General features: G+C 50.8%; 1 protein-coding gene across 2 annotated transcripts in view; it reads left to right on the forward strand.

The window, feature by feature from the left end:
* Positions 1-2,801: 2,801 nt before the first annotated feature.
* RASGEF1C (RasGEF domain family member 1C) overlaps positions 2,802-18,696 on the forward strand; it is a 32,265-nt gene continuing 16,370 nt past the window's right edge. Inside the window, exons 1-6 of one of the 2 annotated variants that reach the window (XM_029217972.1) lie at positions 2,802-3,140; positions 3,312-3,434; positions 4,626-4,763; positions 11,598-11,798; positions 12,879-12,953; positions 18,034-18,123. In XM_029217972.1, coding sequence (XP_029073805.1) covers positions 2,802-3,140; positions 3,312-3,434; positions 4,626-4,763; positions 11,598-11,798; positions 12,879-12,953; positions 18,034-18,123 — 966 coding nt within the window. The remainder of the gene's footprint in view (positions 3,141-3,311; positions 3,435-4,625; positions 4,764-11,597; positions 11,799-12,878; positions 12,954-18,033; positions 18,124-18,696) is intronic. The other variant, XM_029217973.1, reaches the window with a different exon arrangement.

An 18,696-nucleotide genomic window follows, 5' to 3' on the forward strand; every position in this document is an offset into this window, starting at 1 on the left:
CCGTGCTTTGTGACCACCTAGAGGGGTGGGATAGGGAGGGTGGGAGGGAGATGCAAGAGGAAGGAGATATGGGGATATATGGATATGTATAGCTTATTCACTTTGTTATAAAGCAGAAACTAACACACCATTGTAAAGCAATTATACTCCAATAAAGATGTTAAAAAAAAATTACCGTTGGACATCCAAACAATGGATTACTATGGGACAGTTAAAAAATAAAAAGCATGAACATGCTCTGTCCTGCCATGGGAAGATTTCCAAAATGTACTGTTAGTGAAAAGAGCACAGGAGAGTGTGTGCAATACACTACTTTTTGTGTAATAAAGAAAGGGGGGAATATATATATTTATATTTTCTTGTCCTTGTATACAGAAGGACAGAAAAATAGGTAAGAAATTAATAAAAGCAGTTACTATGGGAAAGGGTGAATGGGGGCCACTTCCGCAGCCCGTCTGTGTTCCCAGTAGGCTGGAGCCCCTGCTCAAGGGAGGAGGATGACGTCTGTGCCAGCGCACCTTCGGGGAGGGGTGGGAGGAATGTCAGGGCACTACCGTGGCTCTGACCACACCCACCCTATCTCAAAGGAATACCCAGATGCAGGAAGTCATCATCCCCTCTCCCCTTGCCTGGGCACACCCTTCAGAGCCTCAGTGGTACAGTCTCTCTGCATGCCTTGGCTTGCTTATGTCTGCCTCCCCAACCCCTTGCCAGCTCTGAGAGGTCCTGTCCGTATGCAGCCACTCCATGCATGCACGCATGAATGACCATCAGCAACAGCAGGAGACACCAGAGACTGCAGCAGGGGGCCAAGCCCATCCATCCACTGATAATCAGGCCAGAGCCCAGCTGGCAACAGGATGGGTGCTTGGAGGTGGGAGGGCAACATCAACCACCCATCTGCTCTCTGGGCATCCCTGTGAGTCATAATGGTTCTGGCCCCCAGCTCCACGCAACCCCTGACCTCCAGTGTAAACTTGCTGCTTCGGAACAGAGCTGGGTCCAAGCCCTCCCCCCTTCCTCGTGTGTCCGGCCCCCCACACCCGGCTCCCAGTACCAGGCCAGACCTGAGGTGCTCTGGATGCTTCCCAGCTCACCTCTTGAAGTTGTGGCATCCTGGCTTCCCCAGAAAGGCCCCTCTGCAGCCCCTCTCACATTGTCTGACGGACCACCCTGAGCTACAGAGAGGTTTCCAGAATCGCCTCCACCTCCACTACTGGCTCATCTTTGAGAAAACTGGGATCTGGGACAGGCTACAGGGAGGAGGTGCCAGGTGTCTGGCAGGAGAGAGCGGACCTTTCTGGCCTCAAGAGCTTTCTGTCTAGTGGAACTGGGCTCTGGTTCTGGGCTCTGGGTGTGCGGCAGAGGCAGCGCTCACCCCAGAGTTAACCACCATTCCCTGCAGGGCAGCCCCCATGTGCCCTCATGTGCAGCAGCTTTCCCACTGGGATGGACAGGAGACAATTTTGTGAAATTTTAGTTTCATCAACTGAAAATTGAACACTTACAACTTTGCTGGAAAGGTGAAATAAAGCTGTGGCTGTCCCTAGGGCTGGGGCTGTCCAGGCCGCTGTTCAGACTGGTTCCCGCACCCTCCCTGCACCGTAACCCAGTCCCTGCACGCCCTAGGGACGGCCCTCTGCGGGGCTGCTTCTGATCCCCAACATCAGCTTGGACTCTCCAAGTCCCTCTGTCTTTACTTTCAGGGCCAGGTCACCAGGGGGCAGGAGAAGTCAGAAACAGGCTGGGGCCAGGGTCTGCCATGGGGGAAGCAGGGGTGAGGTGAGAGGGGCAGTGGGGAGGCTGCTCCCTGTAAGGTCCCTGTGGTGATCCTGCAGGACTCCACAGTTAAAGCTGCGGGGGCTACTTGAATGTATGGAGAGATGGGTACGTATAGGAGCTGGTTAAACGTATGGGAGATGGTTAAACAGTCACAGGCTTGGCCAGGACTCGCTGCCACAAGTGCCCCAAAGGCTTCGTTCAGGAACACTGGCCAACAGGCATATGTGCAGAGCCCGAGGGAGGAAGCACTGTCCAGTGCACACTCGTGGACAGGTGCCTGCTGCAGGCCAGGACCTTGACTCAGTGCTGGGTCAGAAGACATGTGTGCTGTGGCCCCACCTGGAGGAGGTCTGGCTGGAGACCTTTCTCTATACCAGGCACCAGCAGCACCCCAAGCACTCCACAATGCTGACAGGGAGAATCTGCTGATGCCCACCGGAAGTCAGGCCCAGCCTTGAGGGGTTGCTGCAGGGAAACAGGGAAGGTCCCACCTAGGGGGAGTCACTTCAGCCACGTGCAGAGGGATGGAGGATTGAAGATGGTGGGAGAGCCTTCCTGCAAGGGGGGAATAGCTGGACAGGTCAGTGGGTCCTAATCACAAAGAGCCTGGACAGTCATTTGGCTGCACCTGAGAGAAACTCAAACAGACTCATGTAATGGAGCAGTCCACAGAGCAGCTTCGGGCACAGCAGGATCCAGGGCCTCACCCACTGAACTCAGGAATGTGCTCACTTTCCTGGCTCCTTGAGGGACAGGATGGTCCCAGCCGTGCCATTCCACTGCTCAGGGACCCAGGGGAAAGAGCTTTCAAGTGCCACAGAAGTTCTAGGATTGCATCTGAGCCCTCTAGTTTGGATCAGGTCCACCCCTGACTCATTCTTGTGGCCAGCAGCAGGGCAAATACGTTGATTGTCTAAGCCTGGTCAAAAACAACCTTCACTGCGAGTAGGAGTGGATACTGGAAACAGTCAGTCCCTAAATGTCTAGGAATGATAATGGAAAAGAGATGATTCCTGGGGATGCAGTGGCTATGGGGTGGGGGGATCCCTCCCTGGCAGCCCTCCCAGGAGGTGATCACTGGGCTCAGGTGGGCACAGAAGAGCCTATGGGAGGCAGGGCCTGCCCAGCCAGGATCCTGGGGGACCAGCAGGTCCAAATGCCCCTTGCCATTGCAGGTAGGCATGCCCCGGACACTGAGCACCTCCGACATGGTCACTCCAGGCAGCCTCGGCCCACCCCACCCTGAGCCCACGGATGGTGAGCAGGCCGGGCAGCCCCTCCTGGATGGAGCTCCATCCTCAGCCTCCCTGGACACCCTGATCGAGCAGCTGGTGCCCAAAGCTGACTACTACCCTGAGGTGGGTGATCCACCCAGTGGGGAGGAGGGGTAGCAGACTGGGCTCTCTTCCACCAGGCATGGGGGAGACAGCAGAGCTGGGGCTGGCTGGGCCTGGGGGTGGAGTAGGCTGGGAGGCACGTCCTTCCATGCCCTTGTGAGCACATGCTGCCTTTCTCCCGTATCCCCCCAGAAAGCCTACATCTTTACCTTCCTGCTGAGCTCCCGCCTCTTCATCGAGCCCCAGGAGCTCCTGGCCCGGGTCTGCCACTTGTGCATCGAGCAGCAGCAGCTGGACAAGCCAGTGCTGGACAAGGTGAGAGGCAGGGCAGGGCCAGGGGCCTCCGAGTGTACTGGGTCTCCCCTGACATGCACTTGTGAATCAACATCTTGGAGAGGCAGCAATTGCTCCCGTTCTCCTGACAAGGAGCCCACAGGGGTTTCTGACGTGTCTGAAGCCCAGAGCCAGAAGGGACAGAGTCAGAACCTTTAACCCCAGTGCTGTTTTCCAATGCCCTAGGGGAGCCTTGAGCTCACACAGCCCAAACCTGGGCCCGCAGAGCCCCATGAGTAGATCCCCATCTGTGGCCTGGGATGGCCCTGCCGTGCCTGCTGGTCTCCCTGCCCCCAGCACCCTCTGTTCCACCCTTTCTTCTGCAGGTCCACTGTTGGCTCAGCCTTCCCTCGGTTCCCCGTATCCTTTCCTCTGTCCCTCGCCATATCCCATGGGCTACAACTGTCTATTTATACATGTGTCAGTAGGGTTCCGCTGTCCAGTGATAGAAACCCAGTTTCAACTGGCCTAAGGCAAAGGGACCTTACTGGCTCATATAACTGCAAAGTCTCAAGCTACCATTGGCTCCAGGGACTAAAACACCATTAAAACGTGGTCTTTCTCCCTAAGACCCCTTGCTTTGTTTACCTCTGGCCAGCCTCACTCTTGCTCAGGCAGGTTCTCTGTACAGTGACTGATGGCCTCCGCAGCTCCAGGGTCATGGTCTACCCTTCCCAATCCTGTGGAAAGAGGATCCTGATAAATAAAAGCCCCGATCTCATTGGCTTAGCTTAGGCCACATGCCCCTCTGTGAGCCAATCACAGTGCATGATGGGGGTGTGCCATGCCCTGATTGGCCAGCACTGATCTGGGCACACTCCTGGAGCCCTGGGTCAGGATCAGCTGGGAAGGATGGAGAGGGAGACCCCACAGGAAAACAGATGCTGTCACCACAGAAAGGGAGATGGGACGACTGGCAGTTACAAACAAGAGATGACCCCCATTCCAAACGTGTGTCTGTCCCCCTCTGCTCTGCTGTGGTCAGCCCCCATCCTCATGTCCCGTCTCTGTCTCCTGGCACAAAGTAGGCACGAGGCCCACCCCGCCTCGGCCATTGCTGCTGCCCCTCGGACAGCCCAGACGCGCAGTGAGTGGCTGAGACAGTGGCTGCTATGACCCCCACCTCCCAAGCAACCCTCACCAAATGCAGACGACCCTCGGATTGCCTTGCAGGCCCAGGTCCGGAAGTTTGGCCCCAAACTGCTCCAGTTGTTGGCCGAGTGGACAGAGACGTTCCCTCGGGACTTCCAGGAGGAGTCGACCATCAGTCACCTGAAGGATGTGGTGGGCCGCATCGCCCCCTGTGACGAGGTGGGCGAGCCAAGCGGGATTCTCTTCACCTTGTCTACACCCTCACACCCCAGATCTGAGCCTGTTCCTGGGATGGCCTCAGGGTCCTCATCTCCCCACCAGCACACTGCAGCCCCTCTAAAATCAGCCCCTTTCTGCCCCATCAGAGAATCAGGCACTGCAGAGCTGGCAGGGAGAGCAGGCCTCTGGTTCCAGGCCTGGTCTCTTGACCTTTCTCCTGTCCTGCTCTTATCAGTGGCATCAGATGGCAAGTGAAGGGCTCTTGTGGCTGCGTGGTCGGGCCATAGGTCAATGACCCATTAGGCTGGACTGGCAGAACCCTCTTCCCCAGTAGCTTGGGAGGCAGCCAGTGTATTGGGCATCTGGTGCCTCTGCGCCCCACACCCTGCCCTGCTCTCCCAGCTGCATTACTCTGGGGAAAGCACTTAAAGGTGAAAGAGGAACAAAACTCCCTACTCCCTACCTCCCAGGATTAGGGTGAGAACACTGAGGGGGAGTGCATGTTGCTTGCCTTGGGAGGAGACTGAATGCGGCAAGCTGACAGCTAGTGACATGCCCCACAGTGGGTCTGAACACAGAGCCAGCCAGAGCCAAAGGAGAACTGCCAAGGCAGGCTGGGCACCAGGTAGCTGTAAAGTCCAAGGCCTAACTGAGGCTCAGAAAGGGATGCCCTGCCCTGATGTCATTTCACATAGCCAGCAAGTTAGTTGTTATGAGAGCTCGGTGAGATGAGGGTCATCTCCTCCTCCTCCTTTGCATCCCCGATCCATCTGGGGATTATAAAACTTGGCTTAGGTTGCAGCAGAAAGGAGACTCAGGGAAGGCTCAATGATTGGATGGATCAGGAGGATGAAGCAGGAAGGGTAGATGCTGACTGACCGGCTTGGTACATAGTTGGCTACTTTGATGGATGAGTCGAGGGGGAAAGAAAGATGTTTGGGAAGTTGGGTAGGCAGGGAGATTTATGGGCTAAGTGGATGTGGAGAGATTGATGGAAAGAAGTGGAGGAGAAAGGTAGAAATGATAGCTAGATGAGTGGGTAGATGGATGACTAGATGGATGGGAGGGTGAGTGAATGGGTAGGTAGATGGTTGTGTGTGGGTATGGGTGGGTGGGTGAGAACATGGATGGGAAGGTGGGTGGGTGGATGGATGGATGGATGGATGGATGGACGGATGGTGGATGGATGGATGGGTGGGTGAGCGGATGGACGGTGGATGTATGTATGAATGGATGGATGGTGGATTGATGGTGATGGATGGATGGATGAATGGTGGATGCATGTATGAATGGATGGATGAGGGCAAATGTTAGACTGGAGGGAGGAAGGATAGATAAGTGAATTGATGGATCTGTGGGTGGGTGACTGTATAAAAGGGGAGGTGGGCAGTAACAGATGGGTGGGAAATAGATGGTTGCAGGGACGGTAGATGGATGGATGGATGGATGGATGGATGGAGCAGAGGGTATGTAGTGAGATGAGAGCCCAGTCCTCTGCTTTATCTCTCTCCCCCGCCACAGTAGGCCTTCAAGCAGGTGAGGTCTAAGCCATTGACAAGATGGGTTATCTGCCCTTATCAGGCCTGCCTCTGCCATTGGCAGAGCAATTTCAGAGGCAGACCCTGCCATTCTGGCCACGGTGGCGTGGGATGGGTGTAAGTCCTGGGCTTGTTTCCTTGAGAAGCAGTGCCTCCTCACTGAGCCCTCAAAAAATCTGTCAAGACTGTGCCGGGAAATCTTTTCTAACTACCCAGTAGATGAAAATAATATACAGCCAAGACCTATGAATGGGCTATAGAAAGCAGCCATCCACCAGGTGTGGATTTTCAAAGCAGAAATAACTCATTCGGGGCATTTCTCATTCCTTCCCTTGGAATCCAATTAGGTGTGCTGAGTGGTGAGAACTGGACCTGGGATTCCCTAGTCTCCATGCCACCCGCCCAGGCTCAGGCCACGGGTGCCCCATGTGTCTTTGTAATCCCCAAGTTGCCCTTCCCCAGAAAGCACCTGCTCCAAGGGGATGTCCTGTAGGTGCTGGTTTCCCTCCCCTGGATGCTGCAGGTGGACTGCAGGCTGCTCCCCTCCCAGCACAGGCACAGTCTCAGCTGGGAAAGGAGCTGGTGAGCCCTGAACCTAACTGATGAGGCAGGGCCCACAGCACTCAGAACATGAGGTCAGGGTCAGACCTTCTGAGCTCAGATCCCAGCTCAGAAACCACAGCTATGTGACTTTGGGCAAGGTGCTTCCCCTCTCTGAACTTCAGTTTCTTCATCAGTCAAACAGAGACGATAACTGCTCCCACCACACAGGTCTGCAGCAAAGGCCCTGAAGTCACGTGTGCTCGTACTTCAGCATTTGGTAAATGTGAGCTATGATGAGGAACAAATTCTTTCCAAAGTTCAGGCACATGGGGATTATTTTTAACTTTTTTGAAACTTTTGTTATGGAACATTTCAAACATATACAAACATAGATAATAGTAACCATGAACTCCTGTGTGCTCATAGCCTAGCTTCAACAATTATCAACATTTTGCCAAACTTGTTTCTTCTATCCCCTCACACACTTCCCCTCCCTCCAAATTATGTTTTTAAATCATAGGCATTATATCTTTTGCTCCAAAAACATTTCAGAATCATCTTGTAAAAGATTTCTTACACAGAGATAGGATCAAGATAGGATGATATAAAGTGTTGTGCATAATACAATGAGATGAACACAAGTGTTTTCAGAACTGCGTGTCTTTGGGCAAGTTACTTAACCTCTCTGGAACTTAAATTAATTTCTGTAAGAGGGAAGATGATAAGCCCTCCCTCAAAGGGCTGTGAGGAGAACAATGCTGCTCAGGAACGTGGAGGAGGTGGTACAGGGCCAGGAAGGAGTGGGGCTTCCCCATCAAAGTAGCTGTGAAAGGTGACACCTTTCTCTTTCTTCCTGCCCCCCTGCCATTTCCTGGAAGCCTCAGGTCCTCACTGTGCTCCCCACCACCTCTCAGTAACCAGGAACAAGGGGCTGGAGCGGCTCTGGGAAGGCCATTCTCTATGACTGTGGGTTCTGTGCTGCTCCAGTCCACCCTCGGCTCCCATCCTGGTAGGTTGGGCTCAGCAGTTACAGCTCAGGAAGACCAATGCCGAGGCTGAGGGAGACTGGGGGATCACAGGAAGGCCTAGAGGGTCACAGCCCTGGTGAGGGAGACAGGACAGGAGGACAGCAGTGCCTTGACCACACCCACTGGGCTGGCCAGAGGAAGCTGACTGTACGGGCAGCCTTCCTCGCTCTGGCCTTGCTCTCCCACTCACATGGCTGTCTGCTAGCTCCCGCCAAGGGCAAAGGTGGTGGACAGCTGACAGAGAATGAGCTGGCAGTGGGTGCAGAACTCCTGCCTGTGCAGGTGGGCTAAGCCCATTGGACATCAGCCGCGGGCTGGCTCAGGTGGGAGCTTTCAGGAACTTCAGAAAACAAGGGCCCGTACTTGTCTGGATGGAAATGGATCCTAATCATGAAACGCTTGGTCCAAGAGAACTTGGAGGCACCTGGAGAGCCATGGCCACCACCCAGGCCACGCTTGGATGGCGACCTCTACACTCACACTCGGCTCCGTGCATGCAGCAGGCAGCTCTGTGAGAATGACAGAGAAAACAGTCCAGTCCCCATCCTCCCAGCTCACGGGCGAGCCACTGGGGGAGAGCTGAGCCATGCTGGGTGCACCCTGGCGCTCGAATGTGGGCTCCTGACAGTGACAAGGAACACACTGGCGTTCTCAGCGGTAGGTCCCTGGGCCTGCCCGGATTCACTGAGATCTCCCAGACGGCATCCACAAGGTGTAGAAATCAGTGAGAGAATGAGAGGAGGTCAAAGAGAAGGTCAAATACCTTCCCCACATTCAGAGGGGGAACAGAAGATTCAGGAAAAAAGCAACAGATAAGCTTGAGGTTAACACTAGAGGAAAATTTTTAAATGAATTAGCATGCAAGCAATGGCAATTGTTTGGAGTGAATATTGGTTCAATAGAAACAAGTCCTGCTAAATTGTCTGCATATTTTTAAAAATAGGGCCAGTGCCTGGTTCTATCAAACTGTAGCCACAGATGCACTGCATCCTTGACTTTAGTAGAGCTCTGAAGTCTGCCTTGGAGAGGCTGACTGTCTAGAAGCAGGTGAAGGCCAGTTTTATCTAATCAGCAAATATGTGTGGGCCCCTCCTTTTCATGCTGGGGACCAGCCTTTAGAGTGACCCAGTGTTGCCTTCATGGAGCTGGTACTCCAGTGAGAGGCTTGGACAAGGGCTGTGAAGGAAGGGCATGGAGCTTGGAGGGAGAAGGCTGTACAGGTCCTGCCTGGGTCATGGGGCAGTAGGGACAAGGGGTCAAAGGGATCGGGGAGTGGTCTGGGTCTGGAGCACAGAAAAGAGGAGCAAGGGCTACATGGAGGCCATTGAGCATGCCCAGAGCTGACCTCAGGGCCTCCCAGCCATGTCAGGTTTTCTGTCTTTGCAAAAGCAATTTGCAATTTAGGGAAGAAGTGTGCAGTGGTCAAATGTGCATTTTGAACAGAACACTCTTGCTACAGGGTGGAATGGAGAGAGGTTGGCGTGAATGCATGGGGTCCACTGAGGAGGCCACTGCAGCCACCAGGGAAATGACTATGGCCTGGACCACATACACTGTGGTGGACGACAAGCACGGAAATGGAAGAAAGCAAAATCAAGAGGGTTGGTGATGGCCTGGAGGGCCTGAGGGAGAAGGTGGTTTGAGGATGGCTCCACGTCCAGGTGCCTGATGCCAGTGCTCCGTTCAGCGGACAGGGATGCAGGTGGAAGAGGCAGCCCTGGGGAGGAGAGCATGACTTCTTGCATGCACCAGGTCCAGGTGGCCCGTTGCCCACATGGCTCTGGAGATCAGAGGAGAAGGTTGTCTGCACACGAATACTAAACGACACTCTGCACATGAACCAGAAAACCCAGGAATGAAGTACAGAGGATGGTGAAGAGAGGAATAGACAGAGGCAGGCGGAACCCAGCATGCAATCACAGTGCAGACAGACAAGCCTACAAACAGCCCAAGGCAGGAGAAACTGGGGAGCTGAGGCAGATGCTGCCTGAGAAACAGCCCCTGGCTTTCATGACAGGAGGTCCTTGGTGCCAGTGAGAGTTAGTCTGGTGACAGGAGAGGAGGCAGATGGGATGGTGGAGGGTTGAGTGGGAAATGCGGGATCTCAACAGCCAGTGTAGCCACCTCTGGGCTGGGTAGCAGAGAGAGGTGGCGGGCTGGTGGAGGTGTCGGGAATCACCAGTGACTGTGTCACCGGGGCTGGCTCTGACTGGACCTAACTCACCATCTTCCTGGCACTCAAATGAAGACCTGGGAGGCAGCATGTGTGCTGACCACACTTTTGGATACAGCAAAGCTGAGACGGGTTGTTCCTTCCACTGGCGACAAAGGGAAGACTTGGACCTCAGTTTACCCACACACTGCCCAGCTAACCCATGGGTGCCTTCTGGGTCTGCCCCCCACGGCTCTGGGAGTTAGGGTTAGTGTTAGGGTTTGGGCTTGGGTTCGGGTTTCCTGTGTCCTGAAGGCTCTACCACAGCTGCCCTGGCCACTCCACAGAGAAGCACTTTCATAAGGGGCTGGGATGCCACCTCCATCACCAGAGCTCTGGGCACCAACAATGCTGGACCTCAGTGCTCCTTTGAGCCCCATCAGAGACTTGAGAAAACACTGAGGTCCCCCAGGCAAGCCCTACACCCTACGCCCCACCTGCAAAATGCCTCTGGGTTTGTGTGCATGAAGAATGTGCACTTTTTCTATCTGAAATTACCTGGCAGTACTGACTATCCACAACCTTCTTCTGAGGCCTCTGGGACCAGGCCCTGCTGGGAACCTGTCTTCCTGACACCTTGTTGTTGGCAGGAGTCCAGGCCCTGGATGCCCACTGCCACTTCCAGGCCAGCTCCTGGCTCAAGGGGGTTGAATCCACCTCTGGGGGAGCCATTTGCTGACCAGTCGGGGGCCTGTTCTGTGGGCTACTGACCAAACCTTTGGGAATGTGTGGACCACTTGCTCAGTAAACCCAGCTAGTCTGATGCACCTTCCTTGGAAATAGGGGTCTCTGAGGGGCAATAATCAGTTTCCCCATGGGGTGGGAGGGTGGTCCCTGCACCAAGCCCAGCATCTGAGCTGCATGGTGAGGGGCTTTGTCGGTACAGTAAATGCTTATCAAGTGTCCACTGCATGCCCAGAGCTATGACACAGAGAGGTTAACGCAGACTTCCCTGCCCCTGCCGAGCTGTCATTCTGCAGGGGAGTAAACAACCCCAATCATCTCCTGCAGGGGTCCCATAAGGAAGTCACACAGGGTGAGCTGGAGACAGAGTGCCAGGGGCAGAGGATGAACAGCAAGGCTGGTCAGGGAAAGCCTCTCTAAGCTAGGCCTGGAAGACAGGAGGGGACCCCCATTGAAGCCAAGCAAAAGACTAGCACCCAGGGCAGGGCCCATTCCACATCTCCCTCCTCTATCCCTCCACCCCCTGGCAGTCCCTACCCCATGCTGCCCCTCTCCCCAGACAGCTGGGGGGGCTTGCACCCAGCCACTCTCCCTAATGTGTGCTCTTCTTGGCTGCCACTGGTGATCCTGCAGCCTTCTCCCCAGCCAGCCTTGACTGTAGGCCCCAAACCCAGCCTGCCCTGGATTGGGTCCTATTTCAGGGTGGGGGAGGTGCAGGCACACCTAGGAGCAGCCCATCCCTGACAGCTGGGGAGCCTGCCTGCCTCAGCTATTAGATATGCGGAGACAGGTTTCCAGGCCTGAGCACCCTCTCTCTACCCTCCTCCAGGCATACCGAAAGAGGATGCATCAGCTCCTGCAGGCTCTGCACCAGAAGCTGGCGGCTCTGGGCCAGGGGCCGGAAAGCCTGCTGGGCGCTGACAAGCCCATCTCCTACAGGAACAAGCCTCCAGCCTCTATCCACAGGGAGCTCCTCAGCATCTGCAGTGACCCCTACACACTGGCTCAGCAGCTGACCCACATAGAGCTGGTGAGCAGGCCCACGCCGCCCTCCACTCAGACCCAGGGCCTGGGACACTGAAAATAGCCGGCCACCCCCCAACTCCCCGTCTTGTACCCCACCTGGTCTCAGCCTAACCCAGGGCCTGAGCCCATCACATCAGGGCCACCCAGGCATCTCCAGAGGACCCTGACTCTGGAGCAGTCTCTCACCACACCTGGGGCGAGGAACAGGAAGGCTGGAGGTACCAGCCCTGCCCAACTTTGACCTCTGGCCTGCCTGAGAGTCCAGGCCTGGGACAGAGGAACTAGGTTCAGATCCTGGCTCTGACACCACCTGATGTGTGATCCTCCCACATCCAAGGCCTTCCCCACCCGGGCCTCGGTTTCCCCCATCCAGGACTCACACAGTCACACTGTACCCACCCCAGCTTTCCAGAGAAGCGCAGACAGGCCTTCCTGTGTGTGAAAGGGATGCCCTGGCCTAACCTCCAGTATATTGGGCTCCTTGTAGATGCAGAGGCCAAAGGGGCCTGCCCCAGAGAGAAGGGAAGCTGGGGAGTAGGGTTCTTTTCTTTTAAACCTCCATCATTTATGGCACCCTTACTGGTTTCCAGGCATTATATTCAAGAGTTACGTGCACTATCTCATCTTCCCACCACCTTACCAGATAGGTGCTATTATTATTGTCTTTTCACGGTTGAGGAAGCTAAAGCCAGAGTGTTTAAGTGACTTGCCAGAAGTCACACAGCAGAAGGGACAGAGCCAGGATTCAATTCTGACCCAGACCCCATGCTCTTAGCCACCAGGCCTACCCTGGAGGGAGCAGGTCATTTCAATTACCCGATTTCGAACCTGGTTTCCTAGGTATCACACCCTACAAGCACTCCCTATGGAGACATTGACCCCTGCCCCCATGAAATACAGCTGCCCCTGAGCATGGGAAAGGAGGGGCTGCCCCCTTCAAGATGGTGCTAAGCTCTGTGACAACCCAGAACAGGGCTGTAGAGGCCCGGTGAGAAGGGCAGCTGGGCCCATGCCAGGCCCCCAGGGAGCATCCCTTCCCCATACATTTCCCATTTTCCCAACTCCTTTTCTGTCTCTGGTGCAGGAACGGCTACAACACATTGGACCTGAGGAATTTGTCCAGGCTTTTGTGAACAAGGACCCTCTGGCCAGCACAAAGGTAGAAGGCCCTTGGACGGACTGTCCCAGCAGTGACCCCTACTCACCGGTCCCTCTGGGGTATCCCCGGAGCATCAGCTGAGCAAGCTTCGGAGGGACCAAGGGCAGATGGGCTTGGAGGGGTCGTGCCCACTCCACCCATGCCCCTAGCCCAAGGCCATCACACCCCAGCAGCCCTGAGTCCTGGGGAAGCCTGGGAGGGCGGGATGAGCCTGGCCGGGTCACCCACCCAGCGAGGGCGGAGTGGCGGTCGAGGAGCAGAAGCCCTGGGTGGGTTAGAGGGTAGAGGTTCCCACGGGCCCGCTCCAAGACCCCATGTGCCCTCCCGGTGCTTTGCGGTGGGCGCTGATGCCCTCTAGCGGCCACCCGGGGTGACGCGGGCTGGTGCCAGCTGCCCAGGGAAGTTAAGGGCATGCTCTTCCCTCTGAAGGTGGAATTTCAGAGCCTGCCCCTCTCTCTCAGAGCCCAACCAGCAGTTAGCCTGGTGCTTATCAAGGAGTTAAATCCGAACCAGAACTGGAAATATCCTGTCTTCTGCCCTGGCACCTAATAAAAGAAGAGAAAACTGAATATGCAATTGCATTTCACCTCTCGGATAAGCAAAGGTTAAACATTATGGGTGTGTATGTGCAGGGAAAGGGACCGTCTCATACACGGCTGGTAAGGGGTAAAATTGGCACAGCCACTTTGGAGAGCAGCATGGCAATAGCATCAACACTTGAAATATACACTCTGGACCCCAACTTTCCACACCTAACAATTTACCCTGCAGATATACACACACATGTACACAAAGATGTATGCACAAAGATATTTGGGATATCTTTCTGTGCTTTATGACCAAAGGCTGGAAGCAAACTACCTTACCATCCACAGGGACTTGATTAAACATTATAATACATCCATACATAGAATGCTATGCAACTATTAGAATAAAGGCGACTGTAAGAATGGAATAATCACCAAAGGTCCATTGTTGAGAAAAGAGAGTAAAGTGAAGAGCAGTGGCAAAGAGTATGTGACCATCTGTGTAACAACAACAGATAGGAGGGTGCATGATACATATCCCCTTGCACATGCGTGTGGACAATCTCTAGGAATACTGGTTACTCTGGGGAGCCCAGCATGGAGCTGGGAGAAGAGTGGAAAGGAGACTTTGCTACTCTTATTGAGTTGTTTGTTGTTCTGTTTTGTTTTGTTTGGGGGTTTGGCCCTTTCCAAGTATTATTTTTTATTGTGAAATACATCAAGATTGCACGTGACATTTCTTTACCCACTCTACTGTAGATGAACATTTTTGTGTTGTTTCCGGACTCTTGGCTATTGTAGATATTGCTGCTATGAACATTCTTACACATTTCTAATGTATGTGGGTACATTTTTTCTAGGGCACCAGTTCTCAAATGTTTTGGTCTCAAGATGCCTTTTTCACTCTTAAAAATTATGGAGGACCCCAAAGAACTTTTGATTATGTACTAATACTATCTACCGGTATTTATTCTATTAGCCATTAAAGCCAATAACTTTTTTAAATATTTATTTATTCAAAAATCATAACTCATTATATGTTAATGTAAGTTTTATGAAAAATAACTCTATTTTCCAAAATAAAAAAAATTAATAAGAGTGATATTGTTTTACAGTATTTTTACAAATCTCTTTAATGACTGACAATAGAAGGCAGTTGAATTCTCTTAATCTACTTCTGCATTCAATCTCTTGACCTAACATTGTTTGGGTTTAAAATCCATCCTCACACAAATATGTAGTTGGAAAAGAGAGGCATACATTACAGCCTTTTCAGATAATTGTGAATATTCTTCTTTGATAGTACACTAAAACTCAACAAGGGGTAATGTTTTAAGATCAACTGCAATTTGGAATCTGAAAATAAACTCTATCACTTTAAAATTCATTGGTCCATCTTGCATCTTGAATGGATCTTTTTGCCCATGCAGGATTTTGTGACATATATTGTCCATTTGGAAAATATGGGTTCACTGAATCAAGCAGACCTTCTGAATGTTGGCATGTTTCATTATATGATATTTTAAAATGATATTCATTCATGAAATTATATATATTCACTACTGATATCACCCAAAAAGTTCTTAAGTATTGGGAAGCTGTCAAGCTCCACAGGCAGATACATGTTTTATAAGTTCCCAATTTTCTCTTGAAAACTTGAATTTTATCCTTGGCAACGAATACTATCAGTTGTTTTCCTTGAAGTTACAGGCTCATTTTGTTGATTTTCAAGGAAATATCAACCAAATACTGAAGTCTGAGTAACCATAATGGGTCAGTCCTTCTTTCAGGTAAAAATAGTGCTCCATGAGTAAAGTTCAGCTCACAAGTCAGTCACACCAGTGCTTTTCCGCAAGACCACCATCAAAACTCTGTGTGCAGCAGAAGTGCCTATGTCTACAGTCCTCCCTTCGTACCTGTAGGTTCTGCAACTGCAGATTCCACCAGCCTCAGATCAAAAATATTAGAAAAAATTAAAACTCCAGAAAGTTCTAAATAGCAAAACTTGAATTTACTGCTCACCCAAGCAACTATTTACATAGTATTTACATTGTATTAGGTATTATAAGTAATCTAGAGATGATTTAAAGTACACGGGAGGATGTGCACAGGTTTATGCAAATACTACGCCATTTTACATATGGAACTTGAGCATCCTCTGATTTTGGTATCTGAGGGGGGAGGTGGAACCATTCCCACCCCAAAGATACCGAGGGACAACTGCACTCCCATTTTGTCACATAGAACATGAAAAAGACATGTACTCAAGGGTTGAGATTTAATAAAACTGAAAAGTTTTGTGTCCTCAAGGACATTCTTGGTCACACTCACTTTTTTTCTTTTACTGTGAGTGTGTGGTAGTGAAGACCACAATGGCCACTGGTGTCATTTGGTGACTCTGTCTCGATTCAGGCTAAGGTGGCAGCAATTTTACCCATCATTCTATTATGCATTGGTACAAATGTCAACATGGTGAAGGGCAATAATCTATGAATATGAAATTAGGTTTGCCCTTGTGGACCCCCTGAAACGGTCTCAGGGACCCCCAGGAGTCCATGGACAACACTTTGAGATGTTGCTCTAATATATACCTACGAAGGGAGTCACTGTGTCTGTCACAGGGTGGGTATATGATTAACCTTACCAGGTGATGCCAGGTGAGGCTGTATCCACTTACACTGCCAGCAGGGAGTTATTCTTGCTCCACAGCCTCACTGATGCTTGAAATTGTCAGGCTTTTTAATTTTTGTCAAACTGTTAAATGGAGCATCTTTTCATGTGTTTTGGACATTCTTGTTTTCTCGTCTATGAAATGCCTGCCCCTGATTTTTGTTCGGTTTTCTATTGGTGATTTGTCTTTTTCTTAAGGATTTTTAAGAGTTTTGTGTGAGTTTTTAAAATGTGTACTAGTTGATTATCCCTTGTCAGTTAGATGTACTGCAAATTTTCTTCTCCTAGTTGGTTGCTTTGCTTTTCGTTCTCATTATTGTGTCTTTTAACGAACAAGTATTCTTAATTTCCTCCTTATAAGGAATTTACCTCTCTGGATTATTTTTGCCTCCATATTTTGAAGCTATGCTATTAGGTGCAGACAAATTTAGACTCATGACATATTCTCAATAAATCAAAACTTTTATCTTTATGCAGTTACCCTTTAAACTCTCTTAATGCTTCTTGCCTTGGAGTCCTTTTTTGCCTTAAAGTCTATTTTGTCTAATACTAATATAGCTATGTGATGATAAATATCACATAAATATTTATCACGTGTATTTTTCAATTTTTTTACTTATATCCTTGGGTTTGGGGTGTACCTCTTGAAAATAGCAGAAGGCTGGATTTTTAAAATTACAGTGACTGGTCTATATCAGGGTAATTACTGCTCTAGATGCATTTGTTTTTACTGTCTTCTGTTGTACCTTGTCTTCTTTACCTCTTGTGCTTCTTTTTTTCCTTCTTCCTTTACTTCCTTTGGATTCTCTGGAATTGTAGTACATTTATACAGTGGAATAGTCTACATCAATCTTTAAAATTATGTTTCCAAAGAATATTTTATAGCACATGAAAGGGTTCATGTAGAAAAATGTGGGAATATATATAGAATATAGAGATAGAGATAGAAACATACATACCCACATACATACATAAATACATATGGTTGGTCCTCATTATTCACCATCTTTATATCCTATAGTCGTTGTGAACACTGAATTAGCAAATACTGAGCCATTACTCCTGGGGAAAACATAGGGTTAGGCTCCTTGCAAGCCTTTCATCACAACATTTTCATCAACCAGTCAATATATAACCTTGATTTATGTGTGTTTCTGTTTAATGAGACCTTATTTAATATATGTTGTTGATTCAATAACATTGAACTCATGGCCAACAGCACTGTGACTCACGTCTGAATGAAGCTTATCTAACACATATTTTTTTCCTTAGGGCACGTCACAACCTTCATGTGCTTAGGAATACAAGATAGCATGGCAGCGCTGTGCTTGGGACCACTTTAAACAGTGAAATCACCAAGAAAAAGCACAAAAGTGCCACAAAAAAAAAAAAAAAGACACTAAATAGACTACAAAAAGGACACTTGTTTACAGTGTGGGAGCTGAAAACAGAAGTCAGGGCATCAGCTCAACCTCAGCTGTGAACACACAGGTGCATTGGGTGACTCAAATGTTCTGCCACTCTGCACATGTCCACAAATGACCAAGAAGTGACATGAGTGTTATTTGGGGGGGTTACAAATGAAATTTTAGGAAGTAGACAGATTCGCAAACACAAAATCTGTGAATAATGAGGATTAATTGTGTGTGTGGGTATATGGTATATATATCATATAGATATATATGATATCATATAGAAGAAAAGACTAGAAGGATACATGTCAAATCATGTATTTTTGGATGGTTTTGAGATATTTGTGGATGGTTTTGAGGTTGCGACATTTCCCAGATTGTCTATAATGATCATGGCTGACTTCAAAAAGTTATTCGTGTTCAAAAAGTTATTGACAAAAAGCCTGAGCATGGTCCTTGTGTCTTTCCTAGCCTTGTTTCAGTGACAAGACTAACAACCTGGAAGCTTACGTGAAATGGTTCAACAGATTGTGCTACCTCGTGGCTACTGAGATCTGCATGGTGCGTAGGAAGCCAAGGCCTGACCTGGCATGGCCAAAGGTGGCCAGGGCTTGAGAGGAGCCTTCTTGGGAGGGAACCAGAAGAGCATCATGAGCCTGTCTCCAAGCCCAGGGCCAGGCTGGGCATGCTCTGGGACACCGGGTGTCACCCAGCTTGCCTGTAGTGATATCTCCCCTCTGGGTAGAGCCTGGCAAACCCCCGTCTTAGCTGCCAGGCCAGTGATGCGGTGGATCCTGGCGTGCCGGTGGATCCTGCCTGGCGTGGATCCACCTGCCAGTCACAGAGGGTGTCAGAGAGATGCTTGCTGAGGGAGAGAGGGGCGGGCTCTGCTTCTTCCACCTGTTCCTGGGGCGGACTGGTCTGGCCTGCAGACAAATTCCATTTGGCTCACTCAGGACTTAGAGGTAGAAATAATCTAACCTTTAAGAAGTGGGAGATTGCACTTTAAAGTCCAGGTCTCTGGCTTCTCCTGGAAAGCAGGAAGACCAGGCAACACTGAGCTGGACATGCTCGCCACCGGGTCTCAGCCCCGCCAAGCCAGACCCTGCCCACCTTCTTCCCTTCCTTATGGCA

This window comes from Monodon monoceros, unplaced genomic scaffold (assembly GCF_005190385.1).
Source record: "Monodon monoceros isolate NGI ecotype Baffin Bay Population unplaced genomic scaffold, NGI_Narwhal_1 Super_Scaffold_12, whole genome shotgun sequence".
Classification (NCBI taxonomy): Eukaryota; Metazoa; Chordata; class Mammalia; order Artiodactyla; family Monodontidae; genus Monodon; species Monodon monoceros.